The following is a 23,701-nucleotide window of genomic DNA, read 5'->3' as shown; positions in this document are numbered from 1 at the left end:
TCCGTTTTAAATTGTTTCTTGTTATTGTCTAAGTTGCTTTCGACTAAATGGCGATTTCGCTACATAAAGTTGTAACACAAAGATAGTTTTTTAATGTTTCCTTTCCCCTGTTTACTCATTTCCTTATACCATTTTTTCTATTTATTCATTCATATACTTATAGCATTCAAAAGTTGTCTCTCTTCTGTAAAGGTTTATTGTCTTTTTGTTGTATATAGGTTTCGTTACCTAACCTAACCTATCTAAATTGGCCGTTCGCTGTTGCGAAGAAACCTGCCGATGTAGCATCCCCATAACTGGTCGAATAACTTGCGAACTTTATCTTAGAAGGATGAGCACTGAATCTTAAGTAAATTAAACGCAACGATTCTTGACATTGCAGTCATATGACTTTGAAGAATCTTAGATTTATATACTTGGAAATCAGAAGTCTGGAGATTCTATACACTGAGATTAGAAGGAAGAAATTAGTGCTTCTCATTGTTTGTCAACATATCGCCCACCACCGTGACTTCCCGGTGTTAATGACGAATTCCTGCACAGAATTGTAATGGCTAATAACAAGCAATGTCTCCACCTATATCTACGTACATCTACGCTTTGTGATGTGTCCCTAATAAGGTCAATTTAACTTTTTATAGTATGCGTAAGTATTTTTGAATTAAAATAAACAGTTTTATGCCTTGGTAGTATTTCGGGAACGAAATCTATCCTTATTTGATATGGCGTTTGTAAATATACCCTGTCAAGAAGAAGACAAAAGCCTTGCGCCACTGGAATAACGCTTGTAACACCATTCTGTATACTACAAACATCTATATTTATTAATAACAAAACAAACAGCCAAATAAAAACCTCTGTTTTTGGTAGTGTTTAGGCAGCACTCAATGGGTTAGCCGATAATCAACTTTTATCAACCGCTGCGTCTACTACGAATCGGTGAAAGGTAGACTCGATTCACGGAATTTGCTAGGCGTCGGTTTTCGGCCTTTATCGACGTGTTGATTCTGTGCCCACTATGCTACTGATTACGCAAGCCACGCCGACTTTACTTAGGTGCGTCCGATCACCGGAGTCTAAAAGTCGGCGGAAGTTTAATTCCGTAGCCATTGAATCTTGGCGGCTCCGCTTATGTCTATTGCTTATTCCGGCGATCAACTAGGTTACTACCTGACGCCACTACCGAAACTAACGGTCACAACGATGTTTTTGAGCGATCGGTGCTCCAACTGCCCCATTCTAATCAGCAATCTGGCGGGTGGCATCGTCGTTCCCACTGACAACTCGAAAACACTAGACCTTAGGTCGAAGACTAACTATACATTAGCTATCGGCTAAGCTTTTCATATCGAACGATGGAATTTCACGTCGAGAAAATAAAGGTTTCAGATAAAAGGTAGGTACATCTTTAACATTCATCCTCCTTTGCTTTTTCCGGAATCAAAAGGGACCGGACAGCTATAAGGAGTTTGCAAAGTTCAAAGTCAGAATTTTGCACCCATAAAGCATCCAAGATCAATAAAAACCCGTAAATGCAAACAACTCAACAATTAGCTAAGAAGCTAGACAGCGTATATTCGACCGTTGTCAGGCATCTTAAATGTATGTAATCGTATTAGAAATTAAGACTCTGGGTGCGCCACAGACTGGGCGAAGTACACAAAGACTTCCAGGGTCTCGCCCAGCACACGCAGTCGCCATGGTAGGTTATATAAAATTATTATCGGTAACGAGAAATGGCGCCTCTACGTCTACATGAAGCAGAAAAAGTAATGGGTAACTCCGAAAGATACGCCTAACCCTAGAGTTAAGCCGGATCTCTATTTAAAAAAAGACTCCTCTCCAGGTACAGGTATACTCAGATATATATATATCTAAGTATACTTGTATACTTAGATATATATATATATATATTATATATATATATATATCTAAGTATACAAGTATACTCTCCAAACTTCAGTCCGGTGGATTATCATTCTCCTTGATCACTAACGAATTTGATTTTTTACTGTATAGTGGACAATGGATAGGGTCTTAAAAAGTGGTTGGACGAGTTGTTCAATGCGAAACCTGAAAACCTGCAGCGTGAGAGGTTAAATAAATTAGATGATATATGGGAAAAAATGCAGAGAGTGATGGCAAATCGCAGTAATTTCCTACCAGAATTCGATCGAAACGCTGCGTTTTAGTTAAATGGACACCCTGAAATGACTTGTGTAATATCAAAGACCATATAGGAAGCAAACGTTGAAAACCTACAAATCTTTAGAAGAACGAGTTTTAACACAGTTGGAGAGCCCAGCGGCCCCCGAATAAAAACTGGACTTTGTCTCACTTATTTGTTTTCAAGGATTCCGTGTCGTTTCAGGGCTAGGCGTACATAAATAACTTACTAAACCTTTTATAATTGCCAGAATGCTTCTATGTTTATTGTAACGTGTCCTAGTATCGTACCTTATGTTAGTTGATGGTGACGCTATGAGAATACCGCGTTCCAGCGTTCACAGATGCGTGACCATCACATCGATCAAACTGGTTAACGGAATTAAAATTAGTAACAAGCATGCAGCTAGGTTTTTAGCATGTCTGCTTCGAACCTCAACCCTTATATAGACACATAAGGGTTTCCTAAAACTAAAGTACAAGGGCTTCATTAGTTTAATATCCTCTGTGTAGGGAAAGGAGCAGCTGACTTTTGCTATTAGATCCGTTTAATGACGAATTTTCGGGGGTTTTACGTTCAGTAACAAAGGGAGGTTGGAGTTTATTGAAAGTAGGTTTCTGCGATACGTTTCGCGTGCTTATAACTATCTATATTTAATTTATAAACTATTTTTTTTTAATAATCTATCAATATGAAAAATGTATGATTCTTTTTTCCTGTTCGGACGACCTTACTGCTATGACCACTGGAAAATACCGAGCGGCTTTTGAGAAGCGGGTAAACATTTCCTTTGAACTGTTGTTCCGTGCGCTCAATACGTTCTGTCGATGTAGTAAAAATCACTTGTCTATTTTTCGAATTTCCATACATTTAGACACTAATTAAGCAAAACACATTATTTACAAAGGCTACTAGTGCACGGAGCTCTTACGAGTAAACTATTCTCGCGAATTAACCAAGCATGACTATTCTTCACGTGTCAGGCTCTGGTGTTCCTTTCCGCTAAACACCTTTTCACGCAAAAAACGTAATCAGTTTGCATCCGGACAGAATATTTGTCTATTCAAAAAACGTCGATCCGACAGTCTGACGGGCTCTTCCATCAATCTGTTATCAATCAGTCGTCTGCTTACCTTAGCCAAGCGACCTTTGGCGAACTGTGACAACAACCGCGTCGTGTGTAAGGACCAAGAGAGCGTATTAAATCTAACACCAAATGTCTGACAAACCGACACGATCAGGACATTTTACAATTAAATGCACGAACCGCAGTCATCTATAACGTTTAGTAGTTAAGATTAGTTGAGCTGTAATGAGAAGTATAGCCACATTACGCTGTTTAACGAGGAGCAAGGATACGTTTCTCCCTAGAAGTACAAAGTTTGCGGAATGAGTTGAAAGTTTTATAGAGAGAATTCTACGAGAAAATCTCCTAGTCACTCTCTATAAACTACCACACCTAATTTTACTTGCTCTGCGTTAATATCCACTTGAGCTAAATTGACCTAGAGCATTTAATGCTAACGGAAGGGCTTACTTTTATTGGTTGTATGTTAGCTGGCGTACCGTTTCGCCTGCGAATGTGTACCCGTAGTGATTAAATTATAGCAATAAGCTCGTAATAACGGAACTCTTGATGCCTGATTTTTTTTGTGATAATTTTAATAAATTTATTTTTTTTCGAGCTCCTAGGTCCGGGTCATCGAATCGATTAACAATCAACTGAAATTTTATTAGGGTGAGCATTCGGGTCAAACTAATACGAAAATGTCCGACAGAAATAATCGTATTTTGCAGGTTAATTAACACCGTGACCGCGTTTGCTTCACTAACGCAGAGCTATTTGGCTTCGATATAGTTCCCAACATGATATGATGGCTTACGTCTCATAGAAATGGTGCCGATACGCGGCTTTAACGGCCAGCCGCTTGGAATTTACTGGCTGGCGGGTTTCTGGAACAAAGTGCACCGATCTGAAGAGCTGATCAATAACCACCTCGAATGTTAGAGTCGAAAGGGCTGAAGTTGATTAATTCCAGGGTCCTCAGATAGACTAAACGCTGATTCTGGTTAAATACAATAGATACGGCCTGAATGCAGAGTTCGATGTTATTACATTGAGATATATTATAGCCAGCTAATTTAAGCAGGACGTAAATATATACGATCGTTAGCTGGCTTGCAGCAGACAACATCTAGAAACAATAAACAACAATTTTACTTTGAAAAAATTACCTACCAATTTTAAGATAAGCTCTAACAGAGTTCTAGTTCTGTAGCATTGATTTAAGCTCTGGTTCATTGTGGTAGCCGTTTATTTCTATTGCTGCCATGCTGAGACGGTCAGTTTTGCATGCCACTCCATCCACTGCTGGCAGGCCCTTTACGTATTAGGTTTAAAAGGGCCCGCTGCTCGGTCACGCACACATAAACACACTCAAACGGGATCAGCGGCAGCACCACCAATCTTTGAAGTTAAATGGCAGCTGACGGCTTTCGAGTCCGAGTGTGAGAGCTTTTCGAACGAACGCTATAGGTAGACTGTGACAAAATTTGACAAAAGTGACTTACGAAATAGTCATCTTAAATTGTTTGTGACGAGGCTTATTCATGCTCAATCTCCAATTAATGGCAGCCCTGTTTGTTTTACGCCTTCCCCATTTATGCCGTCATGGCCAGCTCCTGCGATAGAATGGTTACTCAGCGTTAAGATAAAGCTATCATCTATTGTAAAGATGTTCGTGTGTTCACTGTAACATTAGCGTTTGGAAGAATTACTGTTAACGTAACAAAATACACCTTTTTGTTGTGTCAAATTTTGCTCCTCACCTAGAGCCACGATTACCGATAATAATAAAAATATCGTGCCGATTTATCTGTAGCTACTTAGCTTCTCTTAACTAGAACGCAAAATGATCTGAGGTTTAGCTTATATTAAAATGTAGGTGCTGCAAAACATGTTTTACTGGCGGTGTTTATTGCGAAATAATCGTATTGTCAATATATAAATTTCCTAGTTTTTCAGCTTGTATGCCTAGATTTACACTTTACTCAGGTCCTCAGTCGTTACCTTATCGTTGATCGTTATTTTTAATTATGGTGTCATGCGTAGGCCTCTCTCAACAGGAATTAGGACCCTTTCGAAGACTGAGTACCATTGCTCTAAAAAACACAAGCCGCTCCGGTCAGTTATCATCTATCGCGCTGGGTCAAGTCTTCGAAGAGTTACCAGGGTTTTATCAATAGACTGTCCTGTTACAAACTGTATCTGTGCCTTCTGTGTACGTAAGAATGACTGCAGCAAAGACAGAGTTTTCTTAGATGGAAAAATTTGTTTTTACCCATATTTGGTAGTGCACCGTTAATCCCTATCCTTAAAATATTTCATACCTACAGTACATAGATGTGGCCAAAAATACTCAATTGCCCTTCTAAATAAGTAAATTATATTTGATTAGTTTGTAAAATTCTAAAAATCTGTAGTTTGCTGAGGCAGGCGATCAGTATCAGTCTCAGGTTCCTCATACGATTATACCGTTAACATTCATCTTTCAACCTCAATTATTTCGGATATGCCCTTCAAATAATACGTAACCTCTTTTGGTAACTTCCAAAGGGATAATTAAACAGCCTTCTTGAAACGCGAATAAATCGGTTCCGCGGGGTCTATAAGGACGACTTGTATAATGGAGAACTTTTTACATTCATTGTGTACAATTTTCGTAATTAAAGAGATATAGAGAACTGTCGAAGATGTTAATTCGGTGGTAACCGGCTTCTTCTTCCCAGTAGGCGTCCACAGATAAAGAAAAAGCATAAAACTGGCATAAAAGCATAACATAAAGATCGTGTTGACTTCGTGTCTAATCTTTTCCTTCTGATTTCTATTTGTGAAATCGATTATAAGCGCGTTTTCAATTAGATAATTTGAAACTTTGTGTGTGTTTGTTAATTTTCCACCATGTTGAAACTTGTTTTTGTTCTATGCGAAATGTTTTTCGTCGTTAAAATATCGTACTCGCATGTCACCTTAATTTACTCGTTTCGACTAAAGCTTGGGCAAATACAAACGATACATTTTATACAACTGAAAGAGCTTATTGAACAGTCTCAACAAGGACAAAATGATATCTAATCACAATTGGAGCTTACAAGCACGAATGGGGAGTAGCTGTACACTGGCGATATTCAAATATCTCGAAACGGAGTCTTCTAACTACGGGAGACGACAGGCGTCCCCTGCGCTCACCAACTATACGACAAGACGCACGATTGAGAAAATGACGGTCGAATATTGAGAGTGTAAATAATAGATACAACTTCAAAAGCAGCTTTCAATCTGAGAGCACAGATCGAAATGAATTGATAGAATGAAATTGGTGAACTAAACAGGTTAAGGCTGACTGCTGATTAAAATCAAGTGTCGGGGAGACAATGCTTTAGCTGGGTGCTTCGTTCGACCGTACCACAGCGCGATGCATGCGTATGCTGATGCGCAAAGTGATACGTTTTGAAGTGATAGTTCCAATGAATTCATAATAACTAAAAACAACTTTATTTAAGAAAATGCTATTCTTTGTTACTGTGGGCTTGGACTTTTGCATCAATTTTCTGCACCACATATACTATGCGCACTATAAAAAAGAAGTTAAAACGTTTAAATTTATTCGCCATTTCTGATAAAGGTTTGAGACTTCATCATAAGTGTGGCTTAACAACAAAATACCTAGATGCATCACCGTGCTCGTGAAAACCCGGTCTACTCCATAGTCTATGGTGGCACGCATGCAGGGCGAAGAGAATGACGATATGTATGCTTAGCCGGCTCGTTGTTCCTCATCGCACCCGAAACAGAGGTACCGCATCGATCTCCGAATTTTTGCTTCCAGTCCCCAGCGTTCCGTTGCCATGAGCTCAAAACGCCGATGTAGACCTTCGGACAGCACTGCTGAATCGGTTCCGCGCGGCGATTCTCGGGTCACTAAGCGTAGCCCTAGTACTCTTTTGAGGAATGAGGTTTTGACGCTATTTAATTGCTCGAGGTTCTCTACCGTAAGATCTTGCGCATATTCCGTATGTTGTCATAGGAGCTACTTTGAGGTCGAACAAGCCAAGGGCGTTTGCGAGGGACAAGCGACGGCGGCGTCATCGTCTATTTCATGTGCGCGGCGGAACTTCTACTGTTTGCGGAAAAGAGCAACTCCAAATACGGTAACACAGGCGAGAGATGAGCTGATGGGGTACAAGGTGTCAGTGGCCTCCTTTTCTAAATTTCACCACCTTTGTATTGATCAAGGTTACGGTCGCTTCCAGATCTGGTACTGCTGCATTGAGATGGACTAGGGTTTGCTACAATTGGGAACTGTTTGATCCGTTGTAAAGCTGACTTCGACTGACTTTCACGACCTTTCTGTTTCATCAAATAGCAAGACGGAAAAATTCGAGTAGGCTTAGATTGTTTTTTTGGTCGGGCCAGAAGCTGGAATTCCGTCGCAACGAGACAATTGAGCATATTTATAGAGGCAAGCACCTCGGCCAAGCTTTTCCCTGGGCTCCCGAGTCGAAGGGTGCCTTGAAGTCGGCGAACGCCGCATATTGCGCGACGTGGGCTGTGCTCCTATATCGTCAACCAGAAGAATCCTGCATGCCGTTTCTGTCACGTATTTCCTCCGGAATCCATGCTACTCCGTTGGGGTGGCGTGTACGCTCTTTCCAGTCCCTTAGCTAGCAGGTCGGGTAGCAGCTTATAATAAACGTCTTTCTTTGCTGTTCCCCGCTAGGCTAACGACGCGCTTGAGTTGTCCCTTTCCTCTTCGCTGCTGAAATGATACCAGCATGTAGAGTTTTAATGAACAGTGCCGTCCAGTACGCCGTTCATTGGCAGAACAACGGTGCATCTAATGTGCTGTAGTATAGACTGGAGAATTTCAATCAGATGCTGCACATAAAGCTCGTCATTCATTACGTCAAGTACCGAGGGAGCTTTGTGGGTGCGTTCTAGGCGCTTTCTTGCATCTAGGCGTTGCAAAGCATTAGACAGTCCGCGCAAATGCCACTGTCTATAGGTATCGCAAGATCTGTCGTCATTTGTAGGAGAGTGCGAACGCTTGTGCCCATGTTTTCCGTCCAGTGACTTTATACTATGCCTGATATTCTATGATGGAATGTATCGATAATTTCCTGTATGTTTTAGGGAAGCCGGTGTCGAGGTGGGATTGAAACTGTTCACGGTTCGACTGTTCGGTTTGGTGCTGTTAACAGTGATTTCAGTCGGCTATGATGACCGTTGGAACCTTCGGCTCTGATTCCGCATGAGCTACTTGGGTCTGCCGTTCAAATCCTATCGTGCTATTCATATCAGTGGTTCTTCGGTGGACATTGTCTGGCCTCAGCTTTTCTCGATGGTAAAAATTCTGACGCCCAAAAAGGCTTTGTGCTCCCAGGAATATTTTCGAAAATCCCTTTAGTCATCATACGTATGTTATCCACTCCCTATGCCCGGGCACGATAGAACAAAGAGTGGAACAAGCAAAAATTTCACAATGGCACGATATGCTGCTTTGCAGGGGTAGTCGAAAGGGGGAATGAAAAGCACATGTACTTCTGACCAATGTCACAGAAATAACTGGGAGGCACTGAACGATAATAATGCTCTAGTTGGATACTCTGCTGGAACGAATTATTTTAGACGTTCACATCAAATTAATATACGTGTGCTAATGGGCTATATCTAGTACGCTTTTGACAGATCTCTCATCAAAAGACACTTCCTTGGTCTATTTAAAAATAATGGAAAATGGTGGGCATTTTTAATGTCGGGGACTTCTGTGAAATCGTAAGCTTAAAACAAGCGCAGTTAAACATGTTTGAGCAGCTTGAATAGCTTGATATCTTTCTAGCATTTCCGCTACACACAAAGTATAGAGCAAAAGCTAAGACATTTACATGAGGTCAAAGTGACGTCATCCGCCGCGAGTTACTGCAACGAAGCACACAAATGGAAAATCAAAAGGGCTTATTTGTAAAATCCGTAAAGGACAATGCGTCATTTACGAAAATTCGTTTATGCCACAGACAAGAGACAAAGAGAAATAGAACACCGAGACTATACCTCACCACTGTAACATCCATGTGTGCAGTACTCTCAAAGAAAAATTTAGCATTGAGTAAGCAAACGTTTCCGCGCTAACGTTTCACACATTGTTGAGTTTAATCTAAAATATCCGCTCGCCCACGTTAAATGTCCGCATACCCTTTTCTTTTTCATGTACATATGTAAAAGCTGCCTCCTGCTTTCCTATAGTAGGTCAAAGAACGGTTTTTAAACTCTCGTGAAAGGAAAGACATCTACCTGCTCAGACGTACGCTGCAGTGGCCCTTCGCTGCACCATGTACGAACATTTGAACCACCACAACGATTCTAATAGTCGATTTCGTTCATGTAGAGACGTACATAATCTGTTGTATAATAATTATTGTTACTCTTGTTCATTCGATGACAAGGGTATTATTGAAATCATAGATGATTTTAAAGTGAATCTCAACGATTTTCCTGCTCTTACGACTGTATCATGTAAACTAGAAGATTATGGGACTACGAAAGAACCTCTCCGGACTCTAAGAGCCAGAATCGTACAATTGGGATCGTGATTGTGTTAAACATTTTCTGGATGGGTCGTAATACCGGAGCGTGCAATTAACAATATGGCCTATTGAAAGTGAAGGATTATTTGCCTCTGTCATCAGGAAGGAAGAAAAATAAATGTCGAACACGGTGCACAACGTACCAAGGAAAACAGGTGGTTCTAGCCAGACTACAAAAAACCAACCTGTAACGACTTTTCAGCTGCGTCAAAAAATGGAAAAGCGTGAAGTCACTGTATTCATGAAGACCCTTTGGCGTCGCATCGAGATCTTTTTTTTATGTGGGTTTAGCTGTTTTAAACAGGCAAAATGCCCCGGCTAAACTGGGCACAGAAGAATGTGTATTTCAAATAGGCTGGACAGTTCCGAAGTTGAACAGTTGGGGAAGGAGAATGGGGCTATTTTTAAAATAATTCGGATTTTTGTAACTTTCGTTAGTAACGCTGAGCATGTCTATAGGGGTTTCGGCAAAAGATTTCATGAAGCCTGTGTGATTCAGCAAGCCAACCCTCTGGGCCATAATTTCCGATGTAGGAACCCTACATCTCGTTAGTAAGATTATCTAGACACGACTATGCGGTGAGGTAAAAAAAGACAAAATCTGCCTTTGGTATAAGAATAAGGTCCAGATAAGAATTAGGTGCTCATGTACGTCAAATCCCTATGCCGTATGGCAAAGTGTGTTTCTGAGTTGTTTCGCTTTAGTAATATGACGGTTCTGCCATGGCTTGGAAATTCTGCCATATGGAATCCGATTGAAAATACATGACATTGTGTGAAAAGGTGGATCAGGGCTGGATGGAAGATCACGAACATCCTCACAACTGAACAATACAGTTCTAAGTACGGGTTCAGGACACGGACGCAATGCAGAGGGCGTGAAAGTGCACTCGGAGGGTGCCGAACCGGTTTACAGCAGAGATCGCAGCCAGTGCTAGGGGAACAATAACTAGCCTCGATGTTTATCCAGCGTAGTCCCAGAGTGCTTCCCTAGCGATACTGTCGTCATGTACGTTCTCATTAGTTGGCAGGGAGAGGTTTTTCATAGAACAAAAAACTACATGTAGATGTCTAGTTTGGGTACATGTAGATATCTTCGATCAAACTTGACAATCTGTGTAATTTGTAGGTGACCTTATTTAATTGGCTAGTGACTGTATGGTTTAATTTGTATGAAAATACTGCTGATAGGTAAGTTCTGCGTCTGATCTTTTTAACAATAGACGCTTCTTGTATGTATACCTGCGGGCACTTGAAGTGATCGTTTCGAGGTTCTTTCTACCTCTTCGCATTGGAAATCTCTGTTGTTCAGGAGAGAAGCAAACTAATACAAGCCTAGTAGCGTATGGAAGCGTGGAGGGCGATACACATCAGAATACCTCGAAAGCCGACTGCGCATGACTTTTCTATAAACTAGATGTGGGCTAGAATAGTGTTATTGTTTTATGGCTTTATGAATTGTACCACAAGTGGCCGAAATAGTTGTCAACTCGATCTAAAGAAGAATGCATTTAGCTCCCTTCCAGGCTTCTCGTTTGTGTAAGCCGGCACTGGGTAACACTTAGCTTAGCTTCACAAGAGCTAGGACTACAACGGAGTTGGTCAATCCTGATAGAAGTGGAAAGGGGACATAGCGAGTGAATTACAGCACGAGAGGACCGTCATCCCTGGAAAGAGATACGGCACCAAATTGTGAGACGCCGGAACAGTTAGTTGAAACACTACAGTGAACGAGCGTGACGCGGTCCAAAACATCGAGATCAGGCTGCGGGTGAGCCTGAGTGGGCTGTCGTCAATGTAACGGCAATTGCGTAAGAGAAACAGCCTGAGTACGCGGCTGATTCTACCCAGTAAACATTCCTTCTCTTTTCTAGTGCGTCACAAATAGAAACACATCGCAAAAGCATATACGAAGTGCAATTAGTGGCAGCAAAAGACGAACTCTGTTAACAATAACTGGTGCCTTTAGCAACAGCAATTTGCGGAAGTGTCGCGCGATCGTTCAGGAAATTACCTCGAGTCGGTTGAATTTCTGGATTTGAAAGGCTTAACGTAAATACAACAGTGTTAACACAGAGATCTTCTGCTGTACGCTAGGCCAAATTTTTGTGTCAACCTGGTAGTCATGCTGGAGGGCACCCAAATACGCGCAAAACCACCAAGGCCTCCCAGTGGAGACGCTGCGAAAGATAAAAAGGATAGCAAAAAAAAAAGTGGAATGAGACAGAAACTTCTTAAGTTATTCAAGGTAGAGTGCGTATGACATATGGTTAGAACTAGGTTTGCGAATCGTCGAAAAATAGTATAACCTTGATTTTCTTGGAAAGACCGTCATTGGTTGGCAGGGTGATTGTTGTTATGCCATCCAGATAATTTGAACATCCTTCTTCTAAATATATTTTCTCTTTTGAATACAACATTGCGTTATAGCTACATTGCCAATCTAACTAGGCGAAATAAACGAGAGCCTATACATGACAGACCTAACATCCACAACCTGCGCCATATTTTTAGCCTTACTTAAATATTTATCATTATTTTTTGTTTAGATTATTGAATCAATGAGAGTTCCTCGAATAGGCTGAGCTGGTTATTTTACCAAGCGTATTAATTCGAACGAAGGCTGATTGTGACGCGGAATGAGTATATTATACCACTGCGAGCTCAGCGTTTCCCTAAGCTCAGCCTAATCTTTTAATAGGCCAATCTACGGCAAACAATTAGATCATTATAATTATCAGCTATTACGACAATGGCCGCAAATGTGCACAGCGAAAAAAAAAAGGGTAGCTACAGCTTTCCGCTAGTGCGTCTAATCAGTTCAACAAAGCTCTGCGGTTTTAAGATGCCGGTGGTCACGGCATGTCAATGCAGTGATCGACCGCAATGGTTTTGTAAATGCCTTACTTATCGGCCACACTCAATGCTAAGTCTGCAGGTGTGAACCAATCCAGTCGTGCCGATACAGTACTAATGACAATCTGCTTAACGCAGTAGTAAATCGTTGAGGATTTATAATGAAACGTAAGTAAGTCTGTCCTTGGAAGACGAGTTTTATGTGTTTCAATTTTCAATGTCATTTTGCTCAACGATATCATCTAGAGGAAACGTTTAAAGATGAACTACCGCGCCAGTTAGAGCAAAGCAAGCCGACGTTTGTCCCTACCGCGCTCAGATTAGCACAATGGCTGACATAACGATGACGCCGGCGAAGACTTAGTCAAAAGGACGCTTACGCACCAAAGAAACGTTCGCAAGCACCTACAAGGAATGGTACATTTGCCCACGGCGTTTATGAACTAGATCTAGGATTATTGCAACAGAATGTTCAAACTAACGACGTACTTATCTTGTAGCACCTCTACCAGCCCGGCGTCGAGTTGGCAACGCCAATCGAGCTTGCTGGCTAGTACTCATAAAGATAGGATTATGCCGTTTGTCGGCAAAAGTTTCGTAGTAGTAGCACAGTAGCATAGTACAGTAGCACTCACAGTATCAATAGTAACATTAACTTGAAAACAGCGGACTTGAATGTACGATTCTGTCAACGTTGAACAACGCACTGCGTCTAGTGCGATAGATCCGGCTTAAGGCTTTTACGTACGGTAGTTAAGCCGTTAAGCATTATTTCACACAACTGGTTCCTAGCGCACAGCGCGGTGTATCTACACCTGCCTCGTAAGGCAGGTGTAGATAAGATAGGATAAAGGCAGCCAAATATCCCTGAACGAAGTAAACACCAAGCTATTGCATTACCACAGAGACGGCATCTTGGGGTGATAGATCGGGGCGGCTGCTTCTTCTATAATAGGACCAAATGGATCAGTATATATATATATATATATATATATATATATATATATATATTAATAATGTAAGAGTTCGATTATATGAAAACTGCATGTGATTCAATCATGTCAATCAATAATGGCTATCGCGTTCAGTGTAATCAGCGTTGAACTGGATATTCGTTGTCCGGAGCAGTGTCAAAACAATTATTCGAGCGCTTCCTGCTTCCAGGTTTCTTAAGTTCTTGCCGTGCTCTCAGACCTTTCTTCGTTCAGGTCTTTATGAACCCCTTTGGAAAATAAGTATCACGTAAGGCTCGTTTTTCGGTGCAGTGATATTCATCTAGTGTAGATATTGATGGGTTTACGTCTGCTTGAGCATCAAGTCTTTTGGCACATTCGTTCTGATTCGGCTATTACACAGAATGAGTTATTCTGCTCCTCGTTTCGGTCCGTACTCATACACAGGCTGTACTGAATTAGACCTGGCTTCAAGGCTTCCGTGTTGCTAATTTTTTGCCACTTTCTGTCTGTAATAACAGCACAGAGTCAGTTTTCCGATAGGTCCTAGTGTAAACTATTGTTTCAAAAAACACAATTCAGAAGGGGGCTTTTTTAGCTCATCATCCTACCCGTGTCGGGCAATGAACTTTATTGCCCAAAACAAAGCGCGCTATCTACGATACTTGCCGTTGCGCCATGGCTTTACACGATACGATTGTACGATAAAGCAAATGGAACACTTGTTTCTCATGCAAATTGCTTAAGTCTTCAGCTTTTAACCAGTTACGATTTATTTATCCACAATGACGGTGTCGTACCGTAACTGGCGTAGCGATGAGTTGCAAAAGACACACAGTGGTCGTTTTTTTTTTATTCGTTCTAGAACATGGATCGTCAACTCGGCATTATTATCATTAATGTAGTTCTATTACGTAGCCATATGGGGAAGCAATTGCCTCTTCACATCTCCATTAGGCCCTTTATGGCGAACGATAGGCTAGACTTCGAATGGAAGTACGAAACATCTAGGCTGTGCTCAAAAGTCTGCATTCAAAAGATCTGTACGTGCGAAGAAACTAACAGGAAACAAAAGAGAAATTGATAAGCGGTCAAAATGTTTGCTTTAAAGTCAAACGCTTATATGACAAGCACCTCGGTGCGACTTGCCACTGCGCTCTGTAATAGTAGTAAGCCTGATGCAATGTGATTGCATACCAGGTTATCAGTAGCATAATTATGGCCGGTAACGCTACTAGAAACAATCCATAGATTATCATACGCGAGGAACAGCGCAAAAGATTGATGCAGTACTTTAGACCACGTTTCTCCTGAAATCCATACGCTGATACTAAAACAGGCAAGCCTGTTATTGGGTATTATTGCGGTGGAGGACCTACGGGTACTGTTGGCCGTCTCATACGGCCATCTACTCGTGGCCCGAGTCACGAATAAGGATGATGATGATGCTGACAACCATGCTTGGCTTTTTAGTTATATATCACAGTAATAATTAATGATTCTTGTATTATGAACGCCAGTGCTGCAGGTAAATAGATCATTAGCTCTCTTAAAGCTCCTTCGGTACGACCTCTTTCGAGGCATATATAAGTCGAAACTAAGTATTTCGTTGTCCAAAACACTGCTGACCTAAAACGGGAGAAATCATTCTAACAGAAGGTCTAGCTAGCTGCACAGTAATCATAACTCTTAAGTGACGCATCTATTTAACCTGAAAAGGGTCTATTTTATAGCACGGTCATAGTCCGTGGGTTCGATTATCTGTCCGAAATATATCATTTTTGACTAAACTCAAACATCTCACTATATTATATAGTGCCTGTAGAGAAACCATTGGCTCCTGGATTAGCTACTGCAGCATCCAGCTAGCAATATCACAGACGTTCTGCTTGGATTACGTTGTTAGGCCCACGTTCAAAATAAACATTTTTCACCTATTTTAGAACAGTCTTCCCTCTGGTTGACATTTGCTTGTCTATTTAGAAGAGCTGTGTAACCGGTTTTTATATGTATCCATATCGCCTTGCAGAGAGGTTTTCGCATTTAGGAATTGATAACAGAATGCCTTGTATATTTGTCGAATATGTCGTCTACTAATACTACATTAACAAATCACGTAACAAATATATGGTTTGCACGCAGTATCATGCAACAATATAGCTATGCCTGCACGAAGCATTCTACAGAACGCTTTCTGAGTCATTCACTATAAATCGTATTGGTTCGCGTATGTATTACCACGCGAACCAATACAATTTATAATAAGATAAGCTTGGATGAATCTATTGACGCACATACAACATTATACTCAAATATGAACTCCGACATTTCCCACAATTAGCCATCACTAACGCTAGGTAAGCTACATATAACATGTATATAATACATTTTAATGTGTTTCCAGCGAATGTTTGTTTTGCAGCGAACGATACATTCGAAGTTGTCCGAAGACATACAGTCGAAATTAGATACGTCATTAGTACATTTACTTGTTTATAGCTGATTCGGACAATATATCCAGGTGGCACTAGCAGTTTGTGTCCATACAACAAAACACGCCTACAGCACCTAATCTGTATAAGTCGCATCTATTTCTCGTACATGAACCTTGTCAAACGAATTAAATCAAACTATAACCAAATCAATTAAAGCGCAAAAAAATAGCGGAATAATTAGAAAAACGCTACTAGCTCAGTTTCGTTGCACGGCTACCCCCCAGTTACTGTATTGTGTTATTATTGTTTAAGGGAAGTACCAGAGATGAACGTGGCGACACGCAACGAGTAGTTTTTATACACATACGTGCTAAAACATCTGTCGAAAGGATAATTTAACAGCGAAACATAAGTACTTAGCTTGCGTGAAAAGGACTGGAGTAACCATTTTGTATATATTGTGGTACTGCGATCACGGTTCAAGGTCTGTTTCCCTGTCAATGCCACATCCTTCCTCTTATGCTCGTTATTTGGTACGTTCGTTTCGATATGTTCATTTCGTTCCAGGTTCAGCAGAGAGGTCAGCAAAGCATGCTCTGCTTCATCGCTAACTGTGTATGTGTCTTAGCGTTCGTGGAGAATGGCTCGCATGCAAACTGGATGAAAAGTAGAAGCATGGGGACAGTGTTCTAGGCTAGCCTAACGGTATTCTTCTATCGAAATGCACATACGTCCATTTCTTCCGGTTCAACAACATACAATTACATCGACTAACATGCTATTGGATAGCCGCTGTAGGAGTAAAGGCTGCAACCACACACGCGCAGCGATACAGGGCCGCTCAGAGGCGAGCTTTCATCGACCTTTTAACTGCCCTAGCGACTTCGAGGCAAGCCCGAGGCGATAGTCGGTGCAGGGTGTGAAGCACTTTAGAAACACAAAGGCCGATAGCTAATGTTGTATATAAATGCGTTTAAGCGCTCTCAAATGCGAACACCAAAACTTTGTTATGAAAAGGACACGCTTGCCACTTATTAGTAGAATCGTATTTTAGACAGATGACGATTATTTACAGTGTGAAAGGTGTAAAAAACGCATCGTTGCGAGAAACTGCAGGAAAGCGCGTAAACCGCGTTTTCTGTGGAGGCGTCGGAGATTCTGTGTTTATTATTATATGTGGATTCCAGATATCCTCTCCTTGTTTGTATTCAGTGAACGAGTATGTTATATTAATAGTTATAATAGGATAGAGTAACATTGTATTGGTATACTTTCGTTTGTTTTAGCCGACATCGAACACGATGGAGCCTACCGCGCCAGCTCTGCCGTTCACAAAGAAAACCCCATTCACCGACGAATACCGAATCGGTGACCGATCACTTGGCTTCGGTATCAACGGCAAAGTTATGGAGTGCACGCACAAACAAACGGGAAAGATGTACGCCCTGAAGGTACCTGCCGAGGAGGTTTTTGACGCAGGAGCATCTTTGAGAGATCATATGTAACAAAAACCGCGTCACGAATAGCCGTTTCGAGTCTGATCACCACTTCTTCTTGTTACACTAGCAAAAACTTAGTTTTGTCGGTACTTAGAAACCTATCAATTGGAGTATGGGTGTTTTTTTTGTGGACTATTTTGCGATTTTTACTATTTTTATATAAGCAAGGCGCTGACATTTGATACCGTTATTCAGTAGCATTAGTTGATTTCTGCTATTCATACAAAACATTTTCTGGGCTGGTTCTCGAAGGCCGAAAGTCCCTTAAAGCTTTCGGTTCTAAAGATATTTTGGAGTCTGTAATTACGGATTCCGTGAAGCGGGCTCGCTTAGTCTCGTGGCCATAAAACCTAGTACGAATGTATATCCTTGCATTGGCATTCCTTGTTAGTACTCAAGAAAAATATGCTATTCTCATTCTTAAGAGGAATTATTATTAATTGTTCACTTAAATCTATGATTATTTTATATTGAGAAAGGAAGACTTATGCATGCAGCATCATTCAGGCTTTTCTCGCTCGCGAATGGATCGATCGCTTAGACTATATGGCCTGTTTACGACTTCTTCATTACTATCACTGCGCCACTTTGATTAACAACTCAATACACTTTTAGGCATCATATTGAAAGGGCAGCACGCACATCCGAGCTGGGTCTCTTATTCTACTAACGGCTTGTAAAATTTACTAGGTTTCCTGAAGTGTTTTGAATGTTTCATTCCATTGTGCTCTGGTATTTACAGGTTTTAAAAGATTGCGCAAAAGCGCGCCGTGAGGTCGGACTACATCAGAGAGCATCCGCGTGTCCCTACATCGTTCGGACTCACGAAGTTTTTGAAAACGTCTATGCGGGACATAGCTGTCTTCTTGTAGTAATGGAGTGCATGCGCGGTGGAGAGCTATTTATGGTTGGTTGTATTGTTTACTAGTAGATCATGAACCCTTTTCCTCACTGGCCTTGTTTCACAAAAAGTATTTCACAATCGTGCACTCTTTCTACTGAAAATTGCAACAAATTTTCTTCCATCTCATTTTCTTCTGTTTTAATTTCTATGATTTTACTAGAATATTTAAAGAAGCTCTTTGTCTGAACGAAGCTCCTTAGTAGACAGACTTTAATCTAGTTAATCAACATTCTCTTCCATACAACAGCACATTCAAAAACGCGGGGAGCAGGCATTTACAGAACGTGAAGCGGCTGAAATAATGCACCAGATCTGCCAGGCGTTAGCATTCTTACATCGAATGAACATTGCTCACAGAGACCTGAAACCCGAAAATCTTCTGTATGCGGACGAGACGGGGGGACGGTTAAAACTCACCGATTTCGGCTTCGCTAAAGAAGTTGAACCTGCAAAAAAGGTTGCTAGTCGGTAGAAATGCTCTTAAAATTAATACTTTAACTAGGTGTCCTTGTGGCTAACATTTGAATAGAAAATCAAATTTCACCTTTTCCCCAACTTGACGTTCAATGATTCGATTGACATTCCACCTGTCCACGAGTGAAACACGTAAAGCGACCTAAAATATCTCAAAAAAAAAAACTAAAACCCATATGTAATCGGTAGAATATTGACAAAGGGTATTGTTCTCCTCGATCATCTTATCCTTCACGCATGTAAATATGTACACTTCGTTCTCTATTCAGGACCTACAAACGCCGTGCTATACCCCGTACTACGTCGCCCCAGAAGTGCTCGGCCCTGAGAAGTATGACATGTCCTGCGATATGTGGTCGCTTGGTGTTATAATGTATATTTTACTTTGTGGATTTCCGCCATTCTACTCGAACCATGGGCTTGCGATCAGTCCAGGTAGGTTTCAATATTATATATTATAGATTAAGTCAAATGCATAGTACGAACGGATGTTTATTTATGTGTGCACGAAAATACAAAACGTTAAAATTTCCTGTACGGAAGGCAACATTGTCGTTCTGCGTGCCATGTTCATGCTGACCAAACGTGTATATATGTCAAGCAATTGTGCAACAAACTGCCGGATACGAACCATTTCTTTTTCTCCCTGAATTTAACGTTTTTACAAATCCAACAGAAATTATTACTTCCCATACCACAAAACATTAAAAATTCACCAAGCGTTCAAAGGATATAAAACTGTAGGCATAATCCAGTGCCCGAAGAGTGACGATGACCCAACAGTAACATCGTTTGGTGTGATCGGTTAGCATACCATCAAATCCTTATTACCGAAATGTCAGCGGTACAATGAGTTACTCTTATATAAGCAGTGATAGGGCTCGAATGACTGAAGGTGGCAATCAATTTTTTTGACGTACGAGTCCACTCTGGAAAAATACACTAGGGCAATACTTGTCTTTACTTGCCTTTGTTTGCCCAAACGTCTTCTGCACCAACTCTTAGGAAACCGGCACTGTCTTTTCTTAATAGAACGCTGATAGAGCACGAGTCATCTACCGGTTAAATAATTGCCGATAGACATTTGGTAGGTAGATGCAGAGTATCCCGCCCTTCAAACGATTTGCTCTACAGGGCACTGCCAGTGTGAAGCAAACAAATTTTACAGTGCTACCATTCCATTGAGCAGGAAAAATTCTAACGACAAGATTGCAGCTGACCCTTCTGCTAGATAGCGTAGTCATGTGCTCTCGCGTTTCTGTTCTGTCCAGACATATCTAGGTTAATTTCTGTGACAGTTTTTCTGACCAAAGATATCACCGTCATCATTATGGTTATTACCTCTTCTCTGTCTTCGTTACTGTTAAGATGCAGAATCTACAAGCTATAAGATTTTTAAATAAAGTATGTTTCAATCCTAAGCTGTAGATTTATGTGCCACAACTGTGCTAGGTTATGTTCATAGTATCACAGTTGAATAACGTTTATCGTATCAGTTTAAAATAATAATAAATGGATACGGAGTATTAAAAGGTAGAAATGCTCAATTTTTTTCTCACATCAATGCCGCTATCTTTGCGCTACTGATTATCCGTCCGGGTATCTATCTAGGTAAATACTTCCGTTCAATCACACCTGTCGTGTGGAATATGTTATGAACAAAACTTGAACCCGCGACCCCGCAGTGCGATAAACGGTTAGAAAACAGACATTATACAATTCGCTGCACTTATTGTTTAAGTATTGCTCATCCAAATCAACTGAGAATTTCTGGAATATAATTTGTTTCCATAGTACGAGATCACGTATTCGATTGGCTAACTTATAACACCGTCCTTTCTGATGATAAGGTTTCAACAAACAGAAACTTGGTGTCGATGACACCCAGTCTTGTTTCGTAATCAATGGATGGATGCAATCTAAACCAATCAATGCGTACATATCAATATGTAGATAAACTTCAAGCCTATCGGTAGCTGCACCGTAGTTGTATTGTTATTAACAGGCAGTTCGCCAAATAATTATATATTATATTAGCTATTATAGCCTCACCTGTTCCACGCATAGCCTACGTAAGCCTACGGATGCCACGGATATTGTTTGTCTATGTACCGAGACGCGTGCGTGTGTCTATATCTGATTCCTCCATTTAGACTTAAACGTATACAGGCACGTAGATGATGCTGAAAACGACCGTATGGTATTGTTTCTGGTAAAGATAGATACTGGTAGTCCAAATATGGAGGCCGCGATCATAGACCAGACGTAGCGTACTAGTGTTGGTTGAGATGGCATCAGCTAAGGGTGCTATGATCACAGTTCTCAGTGACTAGTATTCTTGTACGATGAGATATCTACACGCAACATGTCTTATATTACGCCCATGATGTTGTCAATATTGCAATGGGTGACTCCGGTGGACATCAAGGCACGACAAGGCGGCCACTTGTAAACAGACATCCAGCGCTAATTATTATGAGCTAGCAGCTACTCGTGATTATGATGCTTACTTTCGATGAATGGACGCCTATCAATGCAACCAAAGGCAGCCATAACAGTAATCGTAGCGGTAGCGGTGCTCTCCTCTCTGGGTGTCCTAGTTGGCAGTGATAGCAACCGGCAGCCTTTTTGAACTGTGTGCGTACGCATCTATACGAAGCAAGCTAGATACACAAACACTACTGGCCATGCACATATTTGTTACACATGTATTATTTTGTGTAGTAGCTAGTTAAGGTTAGGCGCCAGGTGGCGCTTGTTCGATTACCGTCTAGAATATCAGTCTACACTGCTAGGAATGAACACTGGAAAAATGACGCAGCTTTAGATTCTCATGTCGTACAATATACAACGCATTCTAACTAAGCTAACTCTTAACACCTTTTTCGGGTTTGTTAGATTCGCGCCAGATGGATTCGAAACAATGTCCAAATAAGCGGAATTGGAGATTTCAGTTCTGCAGTCGACAGTTGGCGTATAATAGCTTTTCTAGCAAAAAAGCGAAAGAATTTTAGCTCTTAACATCATCACGACGCAGTCTGTTTTATTGGTCGGACACTTCGTTCATCAAAAGAGGCAAACGATTATATGCGATATAATATTGTATGTAATAGAAAAAGTGTTGAAAAATCTGCCTACATTTCAACAAGCTGTGTAGTGATAGAAGTATCGTTGAAACCATTTGCTACCCTTCTGACATTACGATATCGTTCGTTTAGCAATGCAGTTGCACGTACGCGTAGCTAATTTCTGTTCTTGCAGACTCAACAAAGACACTTCATTTGGTCGCTTCAAGACACTACGGACAGAGCGCCAAAAAACCGCTGCTAGATTCACCCCACGATCGTAGTCGAAGAGTGTGTATTTTCTGATATCTAGGATTGTACCCAAACGAAAAAAAAAACCCCCGAGTTACAAAGCCTTGCTAGTACGAGGTCTCACTATGGATGTTTTATATTACACACGAATGGTCGGTGACAATTTTTCTGAAAATTTATTGTGTTGTAGTACGTCATGCGATTCGCATCTTCGACCGAATATGGTAAATAAAACGTAGGTTTTAGTGTGCAGTGACATTGAAAGTCATCTGTCTAGCTATCTGCAATCAAATCTATTACTAACATTTCTTTCTGTACAGTGAGTTTATTGTCATAGTTTTCCTGAGATTATGGTCAGCTTTGCTATCCGCCCTATATATAGTTGTTTAGCGAACTGGCCAAAAAAGAATTCGTTTTTTCTTGTATCGTTGGTATGACCTATGTGAATGAATCTGAAGTAATTACCAGAATTATGCTCTAGAGCTGATAGATCTATTCTTAAGCGACGTTATTACTATAACTCGATACGTCTGTTATATAACAATGAACTGGTTAGAAAATATGAGATATGCATTTACATTCAGACTAAAGTGGTCGATGACAAATAGCACGAAAAAAGAAGCTAGATAAAAGTATCGTTTCAGAATTGATACTATGTCTTATTATCAATGCGAAATGTGGCTGGTAACTGAATATAATTGGTTTATATAGGCATGAAGAAACGAATTCGAGCCGGACAGTATGAGTTTCCGAATCCCGAGTGGGCAGCAGTTTCGAACGAAGCCAAAGACATTATTCGGCATTTGCTCCACACTGATCCCGCGAAAAGGCTCGATATTGAAACGCTTCTAGGCCATCGGTATATTATCAATATATTGATTGAGTTTTGTAGAATCTTTGTGTAGAAAGAATACGTATGCAATTATTTAAAATCAAAATTTCTTCCGTAACTCTATAGGCATTTATCTAACGACGTTGCCTCAACTTAGTAATTAAACTATTCGTAATTAAACTGGCATAAATTTGTAGCAGATACAATATCCGGAATGAACTTGCTAGGCAGATGATTGGATTCTGGTTACTAACGATTACTGAACGAATAGAACCATATCTTACTGAAACCTTCAGGACACTCAGAATACTGGAATAGACATCATAAATATATTGTACTATACTTGGAGTCCATCATTAAAAACGCTCGTTTGGCCGCTCTTACAATGATCTATTTTGGACTGCACCTTTATTTAGGTGGATATCACAGTGTCACCAAGTGCCGCAAACACCTTTAATGTCTGTTCAAATTTTACGAGAAGAAGCTGCCAATGGTGGCTGGGAAGAAGTCCAAGACGAAATGAATAACGCGCTTGCTTCAATGCGAGTTGATCGGGAAGATGCATTAACACTCAAAGTAAGGAAACACTACTCTATGCCTTCGCATATACCCGCTTTATC

At 40.8% G+C, this 23,701-nt stretch overlaps 1 protein-coding gene across 3 annotated transcripts in view; it reads left to right on the top strand.

Annotated features, from left to right (window-relative positions):
• Window positions 1-23,701, top strand: part of MAPk-Ak2 (MAP kinase-activated protein kinase 2) — a 36,829-nt gene that overhangs the window by 11,282 nt on the left and 1,846 nt on the right. For 2 of the 3 annotated variants that reach the window (XM_022835930.2, XM_022835931.2), the window contains exons 2-7: window positions 17,342-17,506; window positions 18,297-18,461; window positions 18,706-18,915; window positions 19,202-19,367; window positions 22,961-23,108; window positions 23,498-23,657. In XM_022835930.2, the coding sequence (XP_022691665.1) occupies window positions 17,342-17,506; window positions 18,297-18,461; window positions 18,706-18,915; window positions 19,202-19,367; window positions 22,961-23,108; window positions 23,498-23,657 (1,014 nt within the window). Of the gene's footprint in view, window positions 1-11,474; window positions 12,060-17,341; window positions 17,507-18,296; window positions 18,462-18,705; window positions 18,916-19,201; window positions 19,368-22,960; window positions 23,109-23,497; window positions 23,658-23,701 lie in introns of those variants that run through there. The other variant, XM_022835929.2, reaches the window with a different exon arrangement.

This window comes from Varroa jacobsoni, unplaced genomic scaffold (assembly GCF_002532875.2).
Source record: "Varroa jacobsoni isolate VJ856 unplaced genomic scaffold, vjacob_1.0 scaffold_621, whole genome shotgun sequence".
Classification (NCBI taxonomy): Eukaryota; Metazoa; Arthropoda; class Arachnida; order Mesostigmata; family Varroidae; genus Varroa; species Varroa jacobsoni.
Note: the sequence above shows the minus strand (reverse complement) of the source record. Positions and strands in the feature narration are given on the sequence as shown.